The sequence below is a fragment of the Aphelocoma coerulescens genome, chromosome 2 (assembly GCF_041296385.1).
Source record: "Aphelocoma coerulescens isolate FSJ_1873_10779 chromosome 2, UR_Acoe_1.0, whole genome shotgun sequence".
NCBI classification, from domain to species: domain Eukaryota; kingdom Metazoa; phylum Chordata; class Aves; order Passeriformes; family Corvidae; genus Aphelocoma; species Aphelocoma coerulescens.
This window is the reverse complement of record NC_091015.1, coordinates 154,861,524-154,875,592: the sequence shown is the minus strand read 5'-3', so window position 1 is coordinate 154,875,592 and position 14,069 is coordinate 154,861,524. Positions and strand designations below refer to the sequence as shown.

General features: G+C 37.8%; 1 protein-coding gene across 2 annotated transcripts in view; it reads left to right on the top strand.

Annotated features, from left to right (window-relative positions):
* TAF2 (TATA-box binding protein associated factor 2) overlaps window positions 1–14,069 on the top strand; it is a 62,489-nt gene that overhangs the window by 32,746 nt on the left and 15,674 nt on the right. For both annotated transcript variants that reach the window (XM_069005387.1, XM_069005388.1), the window contains exons 17-22: window positions 58–198; window positions 1,529–1,639; window positions 4,365–4,558; window positions 5,109–5,248; window positions 10,845–10,914; window positions 12,414–12,523. In XM_069005387.1, coding sequence (XP_068861488.1) covers window positions 58–198; window positions 1,529–1,639; window positions 4,365–4,558; window positions 5,109–5,248; window positions 10,845–10,914; window positions 12,414–12,523 — 766 coding nt within the window. The remainder of the gene's footprint in view (window positions 1–57; window positions 199–1,528; window positions 1,640–4,364; window positions 4,559–5,108; window positions 5,249–10,844; window positions 10,915–12,413; window positions 12,524–14,069) is intronic.

Genomic DNA, 14,069 nt, shown 5'->3' with positions numbered 1-14,069 from the left:
AAACTAAACTTGCACTGGTCATGTTAATACAGTTTCCCTTCCCCCCTACTTACTCAGATTGCAAATTCCATGGTAAGTACGTGGACGGGACCACCAGCCATGAAGTCACTCTTTACCCGAATGTTTTGTTGTAAGACTTGTCCAAACATTGTGAAGACCAACAACTTCATGAACTTTCAAAGCTACTTTCTTCAAAAGGTAAAATTTATTTTTCTCAATGAATGTTTTAAAAGAATTGTCAAAATACTAAAATGTTCCTACAGTTGACAATGACAGGAACATGGATAGCCCAAGCCTCAATTATTCTGTAATAAAAGTCAAAGTAACTAATTCCTTCTCATATGGTTTCAGTTGTTCCATCTTAGTAAAAAACAAAATAAAAAATATAATTTCTTCTGAGTAGCTGAAGTTAAATTAGCAGTTTCTTCAGGAGAATGGAGAATTTTATGTTATTATATAATAATTATTTGTAATTATTTCTGAGCTCATTCTTAAATAACACTGTAAGGAAGATACTAATTTTATCTTTTAAGTGAATTCAGCAACTGCCTTTATTCTTTAATAGCAATTATACCATACTGCAAGTAAAATCTTAAAACTCTTAAATTGGTGGGCTTTTTAGTTCAAGACATTGGATAATCCTTGCCCTCTTCTTTCTGTTATCAAATCACATATTTGGTGTTAGCACAGGTTTTTTTACTGCAATCTATAATTTTTGGTTGTTCATTGGATAACATAACTAATTACGTTTTTCTCTCAAGATTCGCTTTACTGGGTGATTGAGTTCTTATTTCATAGATTTCATATTACTGATTCTATAGAAGACTCAAATTTTGGTTTTTTACTCTGTCCAAAACTGTTTCATCCTTCCTGTCATTCTTGTACCTTCTTTTTGTATTTTTCTGCTTTTTTTCCCGTTGTTCATTCTTTACCACTAAATCTTCAATTTTTTTCTCCCTTTTTAATCCTGTGTGCCAAGTTTGAATATCTAGAGTAAGATTCCTAAATCTATGTCAAGTGGAGCCTAGACATCTGCTTAGCTTATTCTAAAATAAATACCTAGTCAGAGTAGCACCTGTCTGGCTAGTAATTCTTCAGGCTTCATTGACCTGTTGGGTCTATATGTCTCGGTCAAAGTGGAAGCTTAAACATTGTGTTCACATGAAACACTCAAATTCAGTGTCTGTCTCAAAATAAATTCCATCCTCATTTTCTGTGTATCACTGGTTTTCATTTGATACTTTTTTAATAGTGTCTTGACTTGGGAGTCTGGTTTTGGATATACTTTTTCTTTTTTTTCCAAATAGCTGTACTGTGACTAATTACTGAACAATAACTACATAGTTTATTTGATCTGAAAATTATACAGCATATGGTCTGACTTTCAAAAAGTATGTAAATACAACTTTTCAGACACTTGCTATTGTAAATTTGTTAATTGCTGATTTTCAAGATGTACCTCTTTCCAGGGTGTAACTATCATTTCCCTAATGTAAAGAGTGATGTTAGTATTAATTTTATTACACAGACTATGCCTGTTGCCATGGCCCTTCTGAGAGATGTTCACAACCTTTGTCCTAAGGAGGTTTTAATGTTTATTTTGGATTTGATCAAGTATAACGATAACAGGAAGAATAAGGTAAAGACTGTGTTAATTTTAATCTCTTACTTCCTTTTTTGTTGAAAAAAGTTTTAGTTAATACCTGCATGACGTTTGATGCCACTACTGTAAATACCTGGCTCAGAGTTGATGAAAAGGTGATGTGCTAAACTAAATGGTAAATGTTAAGAGAATGTTCTGTAACTGACATTCTATGGCGGCACTTCTTGGATATTTGTAGCGGGTTGGGTTTGTAACCAGGCTGAAACACCAATTTAGTGTAGTGGTTTGGTCCAAAATGCTCATTACTGTTTACCTTCTGTGAGATAAGAATTAGGAGAAACGCAAAGCAGGCACCAAACTTGAAAGAATATAAAGAAGTTTATTAACAGACCTAAAAGAAGAGAAACAAAAAATCATACCACACCTTCAGAACACTTCTCCTCCCCCTCCCCACCTTCCTCCCTTCTCCCAGTGACAATGTAAAAAGACAACCCTTGAGATGTTCAGTCTGTTTATCACTTCCATAATAACCTTGTTCAGTCCATTTAGGAAGAGGAGTCTCTCTTGCCCATGCTATGAACACGTTATCACAACGAGACAGCCACCCAGGTTGGTTCTCTGCTCACATGTGAGTCCCTTCCCACAACTTGCAGCTTTTCCCACAACTGCTTTCGAGGGTCCACTCTTGAAGTTTTTTGGGGTAAAATTTTAAGGTTGAGCCGTTCAGAAATAAAAGTTCTCTTCACCCATCTGGGAGCATTTCATCTCTAAGAACAGAGGCCCTTCTCCTTCCCTGAGAGCAAAGGGTCCTCCTCATCTTCATCTCTAGGACTATCTCTGGGAGCATCTAGGAACTGAGGTTTTCTCCTTTTCCATTTGGAGCAAAAGTCCTCATCTGGTCCATCTCTCCCTGTTCAAACTTCTCATGAAATTACAGCTGCATCAGCATCTGCCTATCTCAGCACAGGTGCTTTTGCTCACAAGTACAAGTTGAACGCTCCACCCCCCATGCCTTCATGAAATTACAACGGGTACTCTGATGCATCATAGCTTTACAACAGAATTTCAGCTTTAAGCATCTCCTCTTTTTTTTCCCTCAGGTTTTCAGCTCTTCACAGCACTAAAAGGGTTAATCTCACCCAGGCCTTGCAGCTGGAATGTTGCTTATCGCTGTTGGTCACACGATCTGTGCCGGACAGCAGGGCAGCTTCAGCTGAATCTTGGCCGCAGTGGAGAGGGGGAGCCGGGCTGCTCTGGCTGCCCACAGCAGAGCTGTGGGGGGGGTTCCACAGGTGGAACAGGGCCCATCAGCTCCAGGCTGGCCGTGGCCTGGCCTGGCCTGGCCTGAGCAGGGCCTTATCCAGGCCCGCCGACCCCCACATGGGGCCCCGCAGCCACCTGTCCCAGCACCGGAAACGAGACAGAGCTGGAGGGGGGGGGTTCTATTCTTAAGTGTGCATCACAGAGGCGGTCACAACTTTAAGTGGCTTAAAGAATTGTCCATATTCAAACTGGCCAGCTGATAGGTTCTGTCAGGTCAGGTCACAGAGGAAGCTGTAAGCACCCCTTTGCAAGAACATCACTGCCGGGACTATGCTTGCTAACCCATGACAATATTTCAAAGCTCTGTGTGCTTGTTGACTTACTAAGGACCTGCCTGTCTTCACTGGCACACATATTTTCCTTGCTTTACTCTTTTTCATTAAAAATACCGAAGTGTTTGGAGAGAATGTAGCATGCAAAGTTAAGCACTGGTTTTTATGATGATTTTTTGACCTTGAAAAGAGTATTTGAAAGAGCAAAGAGAGGAAATAATCTTTCTTTAAAATATACAGAACGCTGGGTTTCTGTGTTTTGAATATCAGTTCTAGCTCACAGAACTGGGTTGTCTTCATCTAGTTAAATAACTGCTGAACCACAGGTTAATATTGTTCCATCACTAAACTGAAACATCTGGGTTGGAAATGTCACCTCAAGTTCCTTCCCACACAGACCACTTCTGAAGGAGGATTAGATGACCTTTGAGATCCTGAGATGATAGAGAATTCGAGCTCAGAGCCTATCATAATCTTCCCAATTAAGTATCCAAAGTTAAGTGGAACCAGTCTGATGTGTCTTAAGCCTCATTTTTTCTTGTGTGTAGAACACATACTGTAACAAGACACTTGTTGCTTTTTACTGAAATAAGGATGATGGAGGGTGGAGAGGTAGAGAGTTGGACACATGAATCAGTAGTCACAGAAAGGGGTGAGGTGTGCTGACATCTTCTCACCACTGAGGGAGAGATCCAGCCTCACTTTTCCACGTCCCTTCTGCACATTTGACAACATCTGCTGGATCTGAGAGATGTGGGGTTTGTTTAGGTTAAAGTAACTTAACACTCAAGTCCAGTACTTCTTTCTGCTTTTGTAAATTTTATTTTTATACTTTTTGCTGCTTACTAACACAACTAACAGATGCAAAGGCCAGCATAATGGAAGGGGTGAAACTACGAGCCCAGGTAAGAGGGGTGGATGAAGAAGCGAGATTTTCTTCACTAAGCAGCAGTGAGCTCATTAGTTCATTTCAGAAGCTCATGAAGTTGCTGGCTGGATTCATGGTATGATTTTCAGAACTAATTTTTTCCTGTTTTGCTTTCTCATGCAGTTTCTCCCACTGTCTTAGCTTTAAGATTTGTTCTGTAACAGAGCTTAAGCATTTCTTTGCTTTGAAAGAATATATATCATTATATCTTCTTGTGTTAAATGTTGGTTTTATTTAGTTTTCAGACAACTACTATCGTGCTGAGCTGATTGATGCCCTAGCCAACTCTGTAACTCCCGCAGTCAGTGTGAACAATGAAGTTCGAACATTGGATAACTTAAATCCTGATGTACGACTTATTCTTGAGGAAATTACCCGTTTTCTGAATATGGAAAAGCTTCTTCCCAGTTACAGACATACTATTACAGTCAGGTAGGGTTTAATGACACTACTTTTCTTGGGTTTTATGTACCTTTCTGTAGTTAGCTTTTGAGATTTTAGCTTGTTTGTCTTAATCTTAAATGTCAAATTCCTTTCAAATTTCAAAAGCTGATAAATGCAAGTTTGTCTAGATTGCTTTATTTTTCAGCATTAATTTCTGTCAGTGTAGACTTTTAATAACAGACAGGTTGATCGTGCCATGCCTCTTTAAGAAGAGCATTTATGAAAGTTTTGCATTGTAACAGTAACTGTAGAGCACACACATCATCTGAGCTGTGTTTTCTCTAAATTTTTATGGCCTTACTGAAACCAAGCAATGGATTTGACAGGGTGGAGAATTTAATTTGTGTTTCTGCCTGATTCAGAGGTAATAAGAGCTGTATGTTAATGCTGTGAAAATAATTGTAACATGGTAATCATGTTAGTATGGATAACATAATTCAGAAAATCTTCAGTATTCAATTTGGGGAAAAGTAGTTTTGTTTTTCTTGGCTGGTATTTCAAAAACCTGATGTAAATTTTCTCTTTCTACCATGTCTAGCTGTTTAAAAGCTATTCGAGTGCTTCAGAAGAATGGTCATGTCCCAAGTGATCCTGCTCTCTTCAAGTCGTACGCAGAATACGGGCACTTCGTGGATGTACGAATAGCAGCATTGGAGGCTGTCGTTGACTACACAAAAGGTACTTTTTTCCAAGTATTTTGACATTTTTTAACAATTCTCATAGAAATATAGTGCTTGCCTCGTTAATATTAGGTTGAAATTATGTCCACCAGAAGAGCTTGTATGATGACAGCTGTATTAATAAGAAATTGAGATTTCTATTATTGCTTTGTCCCAGTAAGTATAAGTGTGATGAAGATGTGCTGAACATTGTTTCCCAGTGCTTTGCAAATTGAATCAGATACCAAAGTTTTGAAATAATAAGTGGCGGTAAGGGGATTGGGTAATTTCTCTTGAACTCTTCAGTGACTTTGATTTAGTTGATTTCAGCCATAATTTCTAGTCAAAGTCCTTGATTTTGCTTTACCTTTTTCCTAATATCTTTATTGTGCTTTTTGCATGCATTTTATGGCTATAAATATTGGAAACATTATTGTAGAGATATTTTGGCTGATTATGTTTTGCCATTCCTTATGCATAGCTTATGTTTGTGAGATGTTTACATTTTTTTAATATTGCCTTTATCCAAGTTGACTATTGCCGGTCCATGAAAAAAAAAACCAAACGGGGCAGTTTCTTAAATGCATTGTAGTTGAAGCTCAATCCTGACAGATTTCTAATGCAGTTAGAAATTACAGCTTCAGTGATTTGCATTCCATAAAGTTAATTTAGTATTATATTGTCCCGTTCATTTATTTGGGTTAGTCTGTCTTTGTTCAGCAGATTTGTAATACTTCTGTGTTTGAAGGTTTATACCTTTCAGAGTGGCCAAATCCTTCAGTTCTTCCTCTGTAGCAGACTGGTGGATGTAGATTTCTACTTATTCTGTCTCAGATTTCATGGGTTTGTTTTGTTTTCAGGGTAAAGGAGAGTTTCCTTTGCTTGTTACATGAATAATTGTTTTCTCCCTTTTTTAAGGGCTGTATTACTTTGACATTACTCCTGTTATTCTATCCAAAGACTTCTCAAACTAGATGAGCAGTGGGAGGTTTTAAGGTAGTTAGAATCTTTGAGTGAATGCAATCAGTGGAACTCAGGCATCCACTCACAGACTGAAACAAGGCTGTCATTCCGAACAGCGGGTAACTGTGAGGGAGCCTGTGCGCTGAGCAGCACTCAGGCTCCCTCCTGTAATCCACCAGGCACTCTGTATCCATAACCCACTGCACATAGACCATTTGGTAATCCTGTGAGTGATACAAGCTAGAATTCACAATTGTGCTAGTGCTATGCATATCTCTCACTGGTGGGCTAATGGCTTTATTCCACCCTTCATAGAATGTTCGTGGAAAGATTTGCTGGAGAATAGAAAGCTTACTCATCAGCTCTTTTCCTTTAGAATAATGTCACTAATTCATCCCACCCTTTGGAAAGACAAACTGATAGAAATAATGTTTTCTCATTAAATTCTTGACCTTTTATGGATGGTATTTAAGTGGCTTGGATAAGAAAGCATACTACAAAATAATAAAGTACGTCTTTAAAACAGCTGATCAAATGGGGTCCTGTATAAGCAAGATAGTAGGGTAAGTTGCTTGAAACCTTGTACAGGAAGCTAAAACTTGAATGGTAAAAAGTAGTAGATTACTTGAAATCAGTGGTTGAAATGAACAGAGTTTTTGACAGCTCACTGTGAGATCTGAAAAAGACACAGCAGAATACTACTGTGCCTAACTGCCTTGCCCCTTGCCAACAGCTTTTTCTCAGATGCAGAGGTAGCAGCTGCAAATACCTATCTGCTATAAAGTCACTACAGTTCACCACACAGACTAGTGTCTAGCTGGTCATCACTGTCATTTCTCAAATACAAGCTTCCAGCACTGAACACAGGAGCTTCTGCTCCTGCTGTAAGACTGGTGAGTTTTTGGTGGAGGGGTGATCTGGAAACACAGTTTGCTAACTGACTTCTTCCACTACCCATAGAGAAGCTAGCAGTGCTTGTCTTGCAGAGCCCTAAACCTAGCTTTAGAAGGAGAAATGATTGGCCATGTGTTGCCAAGAGATCTGATTCTTGTTCCCAGTTACCTGGTTTCCAGTTCACACTGGATGCAAACCAGCAGCTATCAAATGCCTGTTGCTTGTGCCAAAGCTGGCTTTTAACAGTTCTTGTAAAGGAAGCTGACAGATTTTGTAATTTCCATAAAAAGGAAAGTCTGTGTTTTCTGGGTGGAACTTTCAGAGTAGGAATAACACTACCTTTTTTTAAGTTACTTGAAAAGAAATCATTTCTCCATGGAACTGAATAAGTTGTTTTCTTTGCCATTAATAGCAAGGGTTTTTTTCAGACATGGTAACATTTTAAAATGCTTGAGGCAGCATACAAGGGCTTTGACAGTTTATCTAAAGTGGCTTGAAGTGAACAGGGTTTATTGACTTTTAAAAGTTAACTTGTGAGAGCTATATGACTATTAATAGTTATTTGCATGGAACAAGGCAGTTGCATACTTAAAAGAGATAACAACAAACTATTCTAAATAAATAACCATTATCAAATTTGATGAATGTTAAACTTCAGTGTCAGAGATGCTCTGCTGCAATTGAGAACTGAGACAACACTGCTTATAATTTGGAAAAAAATCACAAGAGGATTTTTGTTTCCGAAAGCAATGACTTGTGTTTATATCTACCAGAAGTATGAAAATCTACACATGCTGCTTTTCCCACAGCCTCCTCCTAGACAAACTGGCAAGCTACAGACAGGATGGGTGGTCAGTGCAGTGGGTAAGAATTCAGGTCATGGGCCACACTGAGAGCGTGGTGATCAGTGGTTTTTACTCAGGCTGGCAGTCTGTCACAAATGGGTCCCTCAGGGAGCATCTTCAGAAATTATGTGGAGAAATCTCTGAAAGCAGCCTCACCAAGTTTGTTGATGACAAAGCTGGTTGTGAGGTGGACATATCAGAAGGGAGAGACATCTCGCAGAGAGACCTGGGCAGGCTGGGACAGCGGGTGAGCGACTACTGGATGAAGTTTAACAAGTGCAAGGTCCTGCCCCTGGGACAGCATAACCAAAGAGCCCAGAACAGGCCAGGATCTGTGCTTGGGGAGCAGCATCACTGAAAGGGACATGGTGTCTTGGTGGATAACAAGCTGACCACAAGTCAGCAGTGTGTGGCTGCAGCAAATCAGATCCTGGGCTGCATCTGCAGGGGCAGTACTAACAGAGACAGATGTGATCATCCCACTCTACTTTGTACTCAGTCTGTACTTCCAGCAGTGCGTATAGTTGCAGCCCTCACAGTTCAAGAAAGTTGTGGGCAGACTGGGGTCCAAAGAGGGACCATGAAGATTATCAGGGGGCTGCAGAACCTGCTCTGTGAGGGAGGACTTGACAGCATTAGGTCTTTTCTCACTGGAGAAGAGAAGGCTCAGGAAGACTTCATCACAATATCCCAGTACTTAGAGAGCAGCTGCAAAGTGGATGGAGTGTCTCTCTCCTCCACATGGAAAGGAGAAGGATTAACAAGTACAAGTTGCACCAAGAGAGGTTTCACCTTGATACAAGAAAAAATTTTTTTACAGTAAGAACAGTCAGTCAGTGGCACAGCCTCCCCAGGGATGCGGTGGAGTCCCCATCACTGGAGGTTTTCAAGGTGCAGTTGGACAGAGTGCTAGATAATCTCATCTAGGCTCCTTTTCCCATGGAAGGTTGGAGCAGATTATCTTGCGAGGTCTCCAAACCAGGTTGGTGTATGGTTTTTCTGGGTAATAAGATTGGTTCTGCCTGAGGTCAGGTTTAATTTGTCATTGCTGTCCAAACTGTTTCATAGTTCCTGTGTAAATTTGAGGAGCTGGTTAAATGCATTAGTAGCAAAGCTTTGGAAGCCTAGAAGACTTAGTTTACACTATAAGGCAAATAGCAGGGAAGACTTACTTCATCTCTAGCAGAAATAAGTTTAAAATACAAAAAAAAAAATTACAAAAAGTATGGTGTTACGCAGTTTTGTTATCCAGTACTGCCAGCCTAAAGGATTTATCTCCCAGACTTTGCATTTTCTAACAAAAAAGCATTTTAAAATACCTTTTGTTAGTCAAAGTAATTAAAATTTGCTAATGATTGTGACTTCATGTTTGCAGTGTTGTAATTCTTTGCTGTGTGGTAATACAATATTATTTTTGTTACATGCAAAACAACTTTTGTTTGCAGTGTTCTAGCTGCCTTCTGTCCCAAGCCAGGAAAAGCAGCTGTGCACTGAGCTGAGCACAGGCAGTCACTACTCCCTTAAAAGTATGTTCTAGGCATAGTTTTTCAAAGATTTCTCTGGATTTTAAGGCAAATCTGAGATTGTAGTTCTGATGTGTATGGATACAAATTTGCTCTGGCATCGTGCAGAACTGTGTAGCTGTGCTCTGAACAGCGCACTGTGTGAGCTAATACATTCTGCCTCCAAACAGGGTTTACTGGAGCCTCACCAGTGTAACCAGTTTTGTTTTGGTTGGACTGTAGGAAGAGCAGTGCTGATTCGCAAGTGGCTTGCAAATGACTCTTCAGCCATCTTCTAAGCAATATTTTAATGTAGTTGCCTTCTCCTAGCCCAGAAAGGGGTCTTATGTTCTAGCTGTCCAAAGTATTTCTAAAACTTGTAATAGAACTAAAGTGCTGGTTCTTCTAGTATAAATAAATGACTCTTCTGTTAAAGGCACCTTACCCTACTGAAATAACAAGAGAATAATAGGTATAAGAATTGGTCAGATGAAAGAAGTTATATTTTAAAATTGTTGACTGAAAACTAACAGAAATAAGGAAGAAAAGTTGAACTGAGGTATTTAGAACTGAAAGTATGATTGGCTAGGGGAAGAAAGACCCTTTTGCTAGGACCACAAAATGGAAAGCAACAGAAATGTTTTTTGACCTGTCTGTCCAGTAATGATTATTACACCCTCTTCATTGTTTTAAAGAAAGGAGAATACTGCTATAAAAAATCTTAGTTATGCACCTGACAAAAAGATCACATAAAAATTCTTTCATGTTTTGTGTAATGAGTGATCATGGTATCCCATATTTTGCAATACTACTCTGATAATCAAAGGAATTTTGTCATGTAAGTTACATTTCAATCTAACAAGCTGACTTCGTTTCCAACAGTGTCAAACAGCAATTTTCTAGAAGCATGTGCTGATAGGTTTCAAAATCCATTTTAGTTGCAAAGTATAATGATCTAAAAAACTAATGAAGGCTACTGACAGGAGCTATGACTGCAGTTTGATATAAGCTCTGTAGTATTCCTCTTTCTATCCTATTTAAAGATAATCCTTCACAGATTCCTGTGTATGAGAGTTGTATATTCTCTACAGAAAATATCTTGAAAGGATATTTGAATGTGTTCAGTTTAGGAAGCTCACAATAGCAAGATGAGCCTTTACTCTGATTTTCCCAGTCAGTGCTGATGCAAATAGTCAAATTGGTTGTTATTGAACAATTGAGGCATGGAAGAGTTTCGTAAAATTTCTATTTCAATGTAAAGGAAAACACTTATACTTTGAATTTGCTCTATAATTAGTGGAATTCCTCTTTAGTTGCAATCACTCAGGCTCTTCATGTGCTAATTCAGGAACTCATGATTGTCTTCATCAAAATCCTTCTAATAGGCATTTTGGTTTATTTTGCTTTGCAGTTGATAGGAGCTATGAAGAATTACAGTGGCTACTTACTATGGTTCAGAGTGATCCTGTACCCTACATAAGGTGAGTTAATAAAGAGACAGGTTTTTTACCAGTGCTGAAGCTACTAAGTAAATTCTTCACCTGGAATCACTAGAACAGATCAGATCCTTAACTGCTTCTTCACAAAACTGTTTTTCCTTCTTGTTATTTTAGATTAATTGAAACATGTTTTGATGTTTCAACAATTCTCATCTCAAAAATTAGTATATTCTGTTCTAATTCTGCATTATGTTATTTTTGTCTTTTATGTTCTACCTTGTGGCAGAAGTCTGAAGTTAGAGATTACTTCCTGAACATAAATAAAGTGTATAAATATGATGTTGCATATGGCAAAAAAGACTTTGTGATATTTAGAAAAGACAGTCTGAGACATCGTACACACAATATTTGGACAGCAAGGGGTGTAAAGCAATTGTTAGACTGTAGATGGGGTGAAAGGATCATGTGAAGATGTGGTGAAGTTTCTAGTATTGCTTGTTTCAACTTTGTTTTCACATGAGTGGTTGGGTATTTTAGCATATTCATTACAAACCTGTGAACACCAAGGTTCATAATTGTTTTTTCCCAACACTTTATTCTTATGACCACCATTAAAATACCATTAAATAATATTACTTCTAATATAGAGTTGAATAATATTACTTTTACTTTCTCTGTATAGGTGATTTCTTACACATATCATAGCTGCAAGATTGTTCTGTTTCATTTCTGTCACTCTTGTTAATGAAAATAAATACAGGTTTAGCTTCAGTTTAAGAAGGAGATTTAATTTGAATTGAGTGCTATATGTTAGGCTCTTCCAAAAGAAAATGCAGAAAAAAAAGTATCTGCAAGAGTCTTCTTGTTCCAAATGTGTAAGACAGCAAGGTGAAAGCTGGCTATACAGAGAAAAATTGTTAAAATAACAAGTAATGGAACAAAGAATTATTCATGAAATGTTTTCAAGGCCAAGTTTGAAGAAACAAAAATGTATCAACTTTCAGCTCAGTGTGTAAATATTGTAAGCAATATGGTAAGTGCAGGATCTTCAGACACCAATGTAACTTAAGAGGTGGCAGTGTCTGTTTTCAGAAAAATGTGCAAGTCAGTGGTTTTGGGCCTGCCATTTTGTGTCCGTCACAAACATTTGCAGTTATTTAGAAACTCTTTGGTATCAGTATGTAAGGAGTTTATTTGCCAGTGTTGCTTCTTCTTGGTAAATTTCCATGTTAGTGTTCAAAAAAGATCATTACGAAACAGAAGAGCCTAATGTAGCCTACAACTGTTAACAGTTGCATCTAAAAACATCCTAGTGCTTTGCACCTCACTTTTTATCTCCAAGTTATATTGCTGATGGTAAATCTGTGTCTGTGCGTAATTGTGGACAGAAGAAAGAACTAAAGGCATAAAACATTGGTTAAAAATTTGGATTGAATCTTGTCATTTAAGAATTTTGTAAGAATATTGCAAACTAACAGACTTTGTATCCTTAGGGTTTTTCTTTTGGAAGATAATAAAGATTACTGTTCTGCTTCTTTCAGGCATAAGATTTTGGATATGCTGACTAAGAATCCACCTTTCATCAAGAACATGGAGTCCCCTTTATGTAATGAAGCTTTGGTAGATCAGCTTTGGAAACTGATGAATTCAGGTTAGGGTTTTTGATTTTTTTGTTGTTTTGTTGTGTTGGAGTTTTATTGTGAGGTTTTTTGAAATAAAGACTTGCTTCAGAATATGCCATGAGCTCTCTTAGTTTCAGTTATTAGAAACTGAAAATCCAGTCTCAGAAGTTGAATATCATCTATGTGCTTCCAAAACATTCTTAGTGACATAGGCTACCAAACCTTGTTTTTAATTCTTTTGTCTACTGATGTAGTGTGTTTTGATGTCCTTTTTCACAGAATGATACTTCTAATGTTCAAAAATGTTCAAAGGAAGTGTTTCTTCAAATAATGGTGTCTGTGCCACACTTAAGAGTTTATTTTATGTCTCTTTTTGTCCTCTTTTTGTCTCTTTTACAGAGAATACAAGAGGACAGCATTGGTATAGATAATTTAAATGAGATTTTTAGAAGTGCACTATAGACCTAAAACTCAATTTGCCTTGTGAGATTAGGAAAGATCCTAGTGAGAGAAGGGATTGCATCTTTACCATTGACCTGTTTTTCATTACTGACGCAGTTTTATCCAGTCCTGACAAACTGCCCTTTAACATCTGGCACATTACTACAGAGATTACATATAAACATTTATATAGCTTTTTTTAGGTCATTGCAGGCTTTCTGTTCTCTGTGTGTCATTATATTTAGTGTTTGAAAGTTTACAGCTACACTCCAGGGGTTGAAGTGGGGAGACTACTAGTAGTTCAGTTTCATAGGATTTTCCAAGTGTCAGACACACAAAATAAACAATTTTGATGTTCCCATCAGAGAAGTTGTTTTTGCTTTTTCATGAGAGAAGAGTGTGTGCAGTGTTACAAGCATTACCTCTTTTTGCAAGGAACAAATAGGGTATACATTCTTACTAAAGTTCATGGGGCTTTAAGCACTTAAATTTCTATGCCTCAAGATGACATAATGTTTCAATTAATTTTCTGTAAGGGATAATTGTAGCCTTCCAGGGTGCCTTGAAAAACGTTGTTAATGTGTGACAAGCTAGTAGCCATGTTTAAACGTGCATGGTTCTAGAATCATGAGTTGCTTTCATTTAACATAAGCACATGTAATAGAGAACAGACTCTGATTGATATATGCAATCTTTTTTTTCTCTGTGTTAATCTGAATTAAATTGATAATATTACAATAGTTCTAAAATTGATATTTTTGAATGTGTCATTCTCTGGAGAGTATTTTAATGTTAGAAATGTCCAGATGAATATTCATGTTGCTTTCATTTGTAACTGGGTGAGTGTGACTGGTGATTTGTAACTGGTAAGTAAGCTAAGCTTACTCAAAACACTATTTTGGCCCCATAAAACTACTATTTACAAGGATAGATCTTGTAATTTTATTTTGTGCTAAGTCTTGCACAGCCACATTAACATGGCAGTTGGCATGTCTGTGTCCTGTTTACCAGATACAGTTCAATTCCTGCTGGGGAACAATATGTTCAATAAACTTGCAGTCAGTCAGGAGCTGGGCTGAGTTAACACCAGAATCACTGTATTTGCAGATTGCACCAGATGTTAAATGTCTTTCT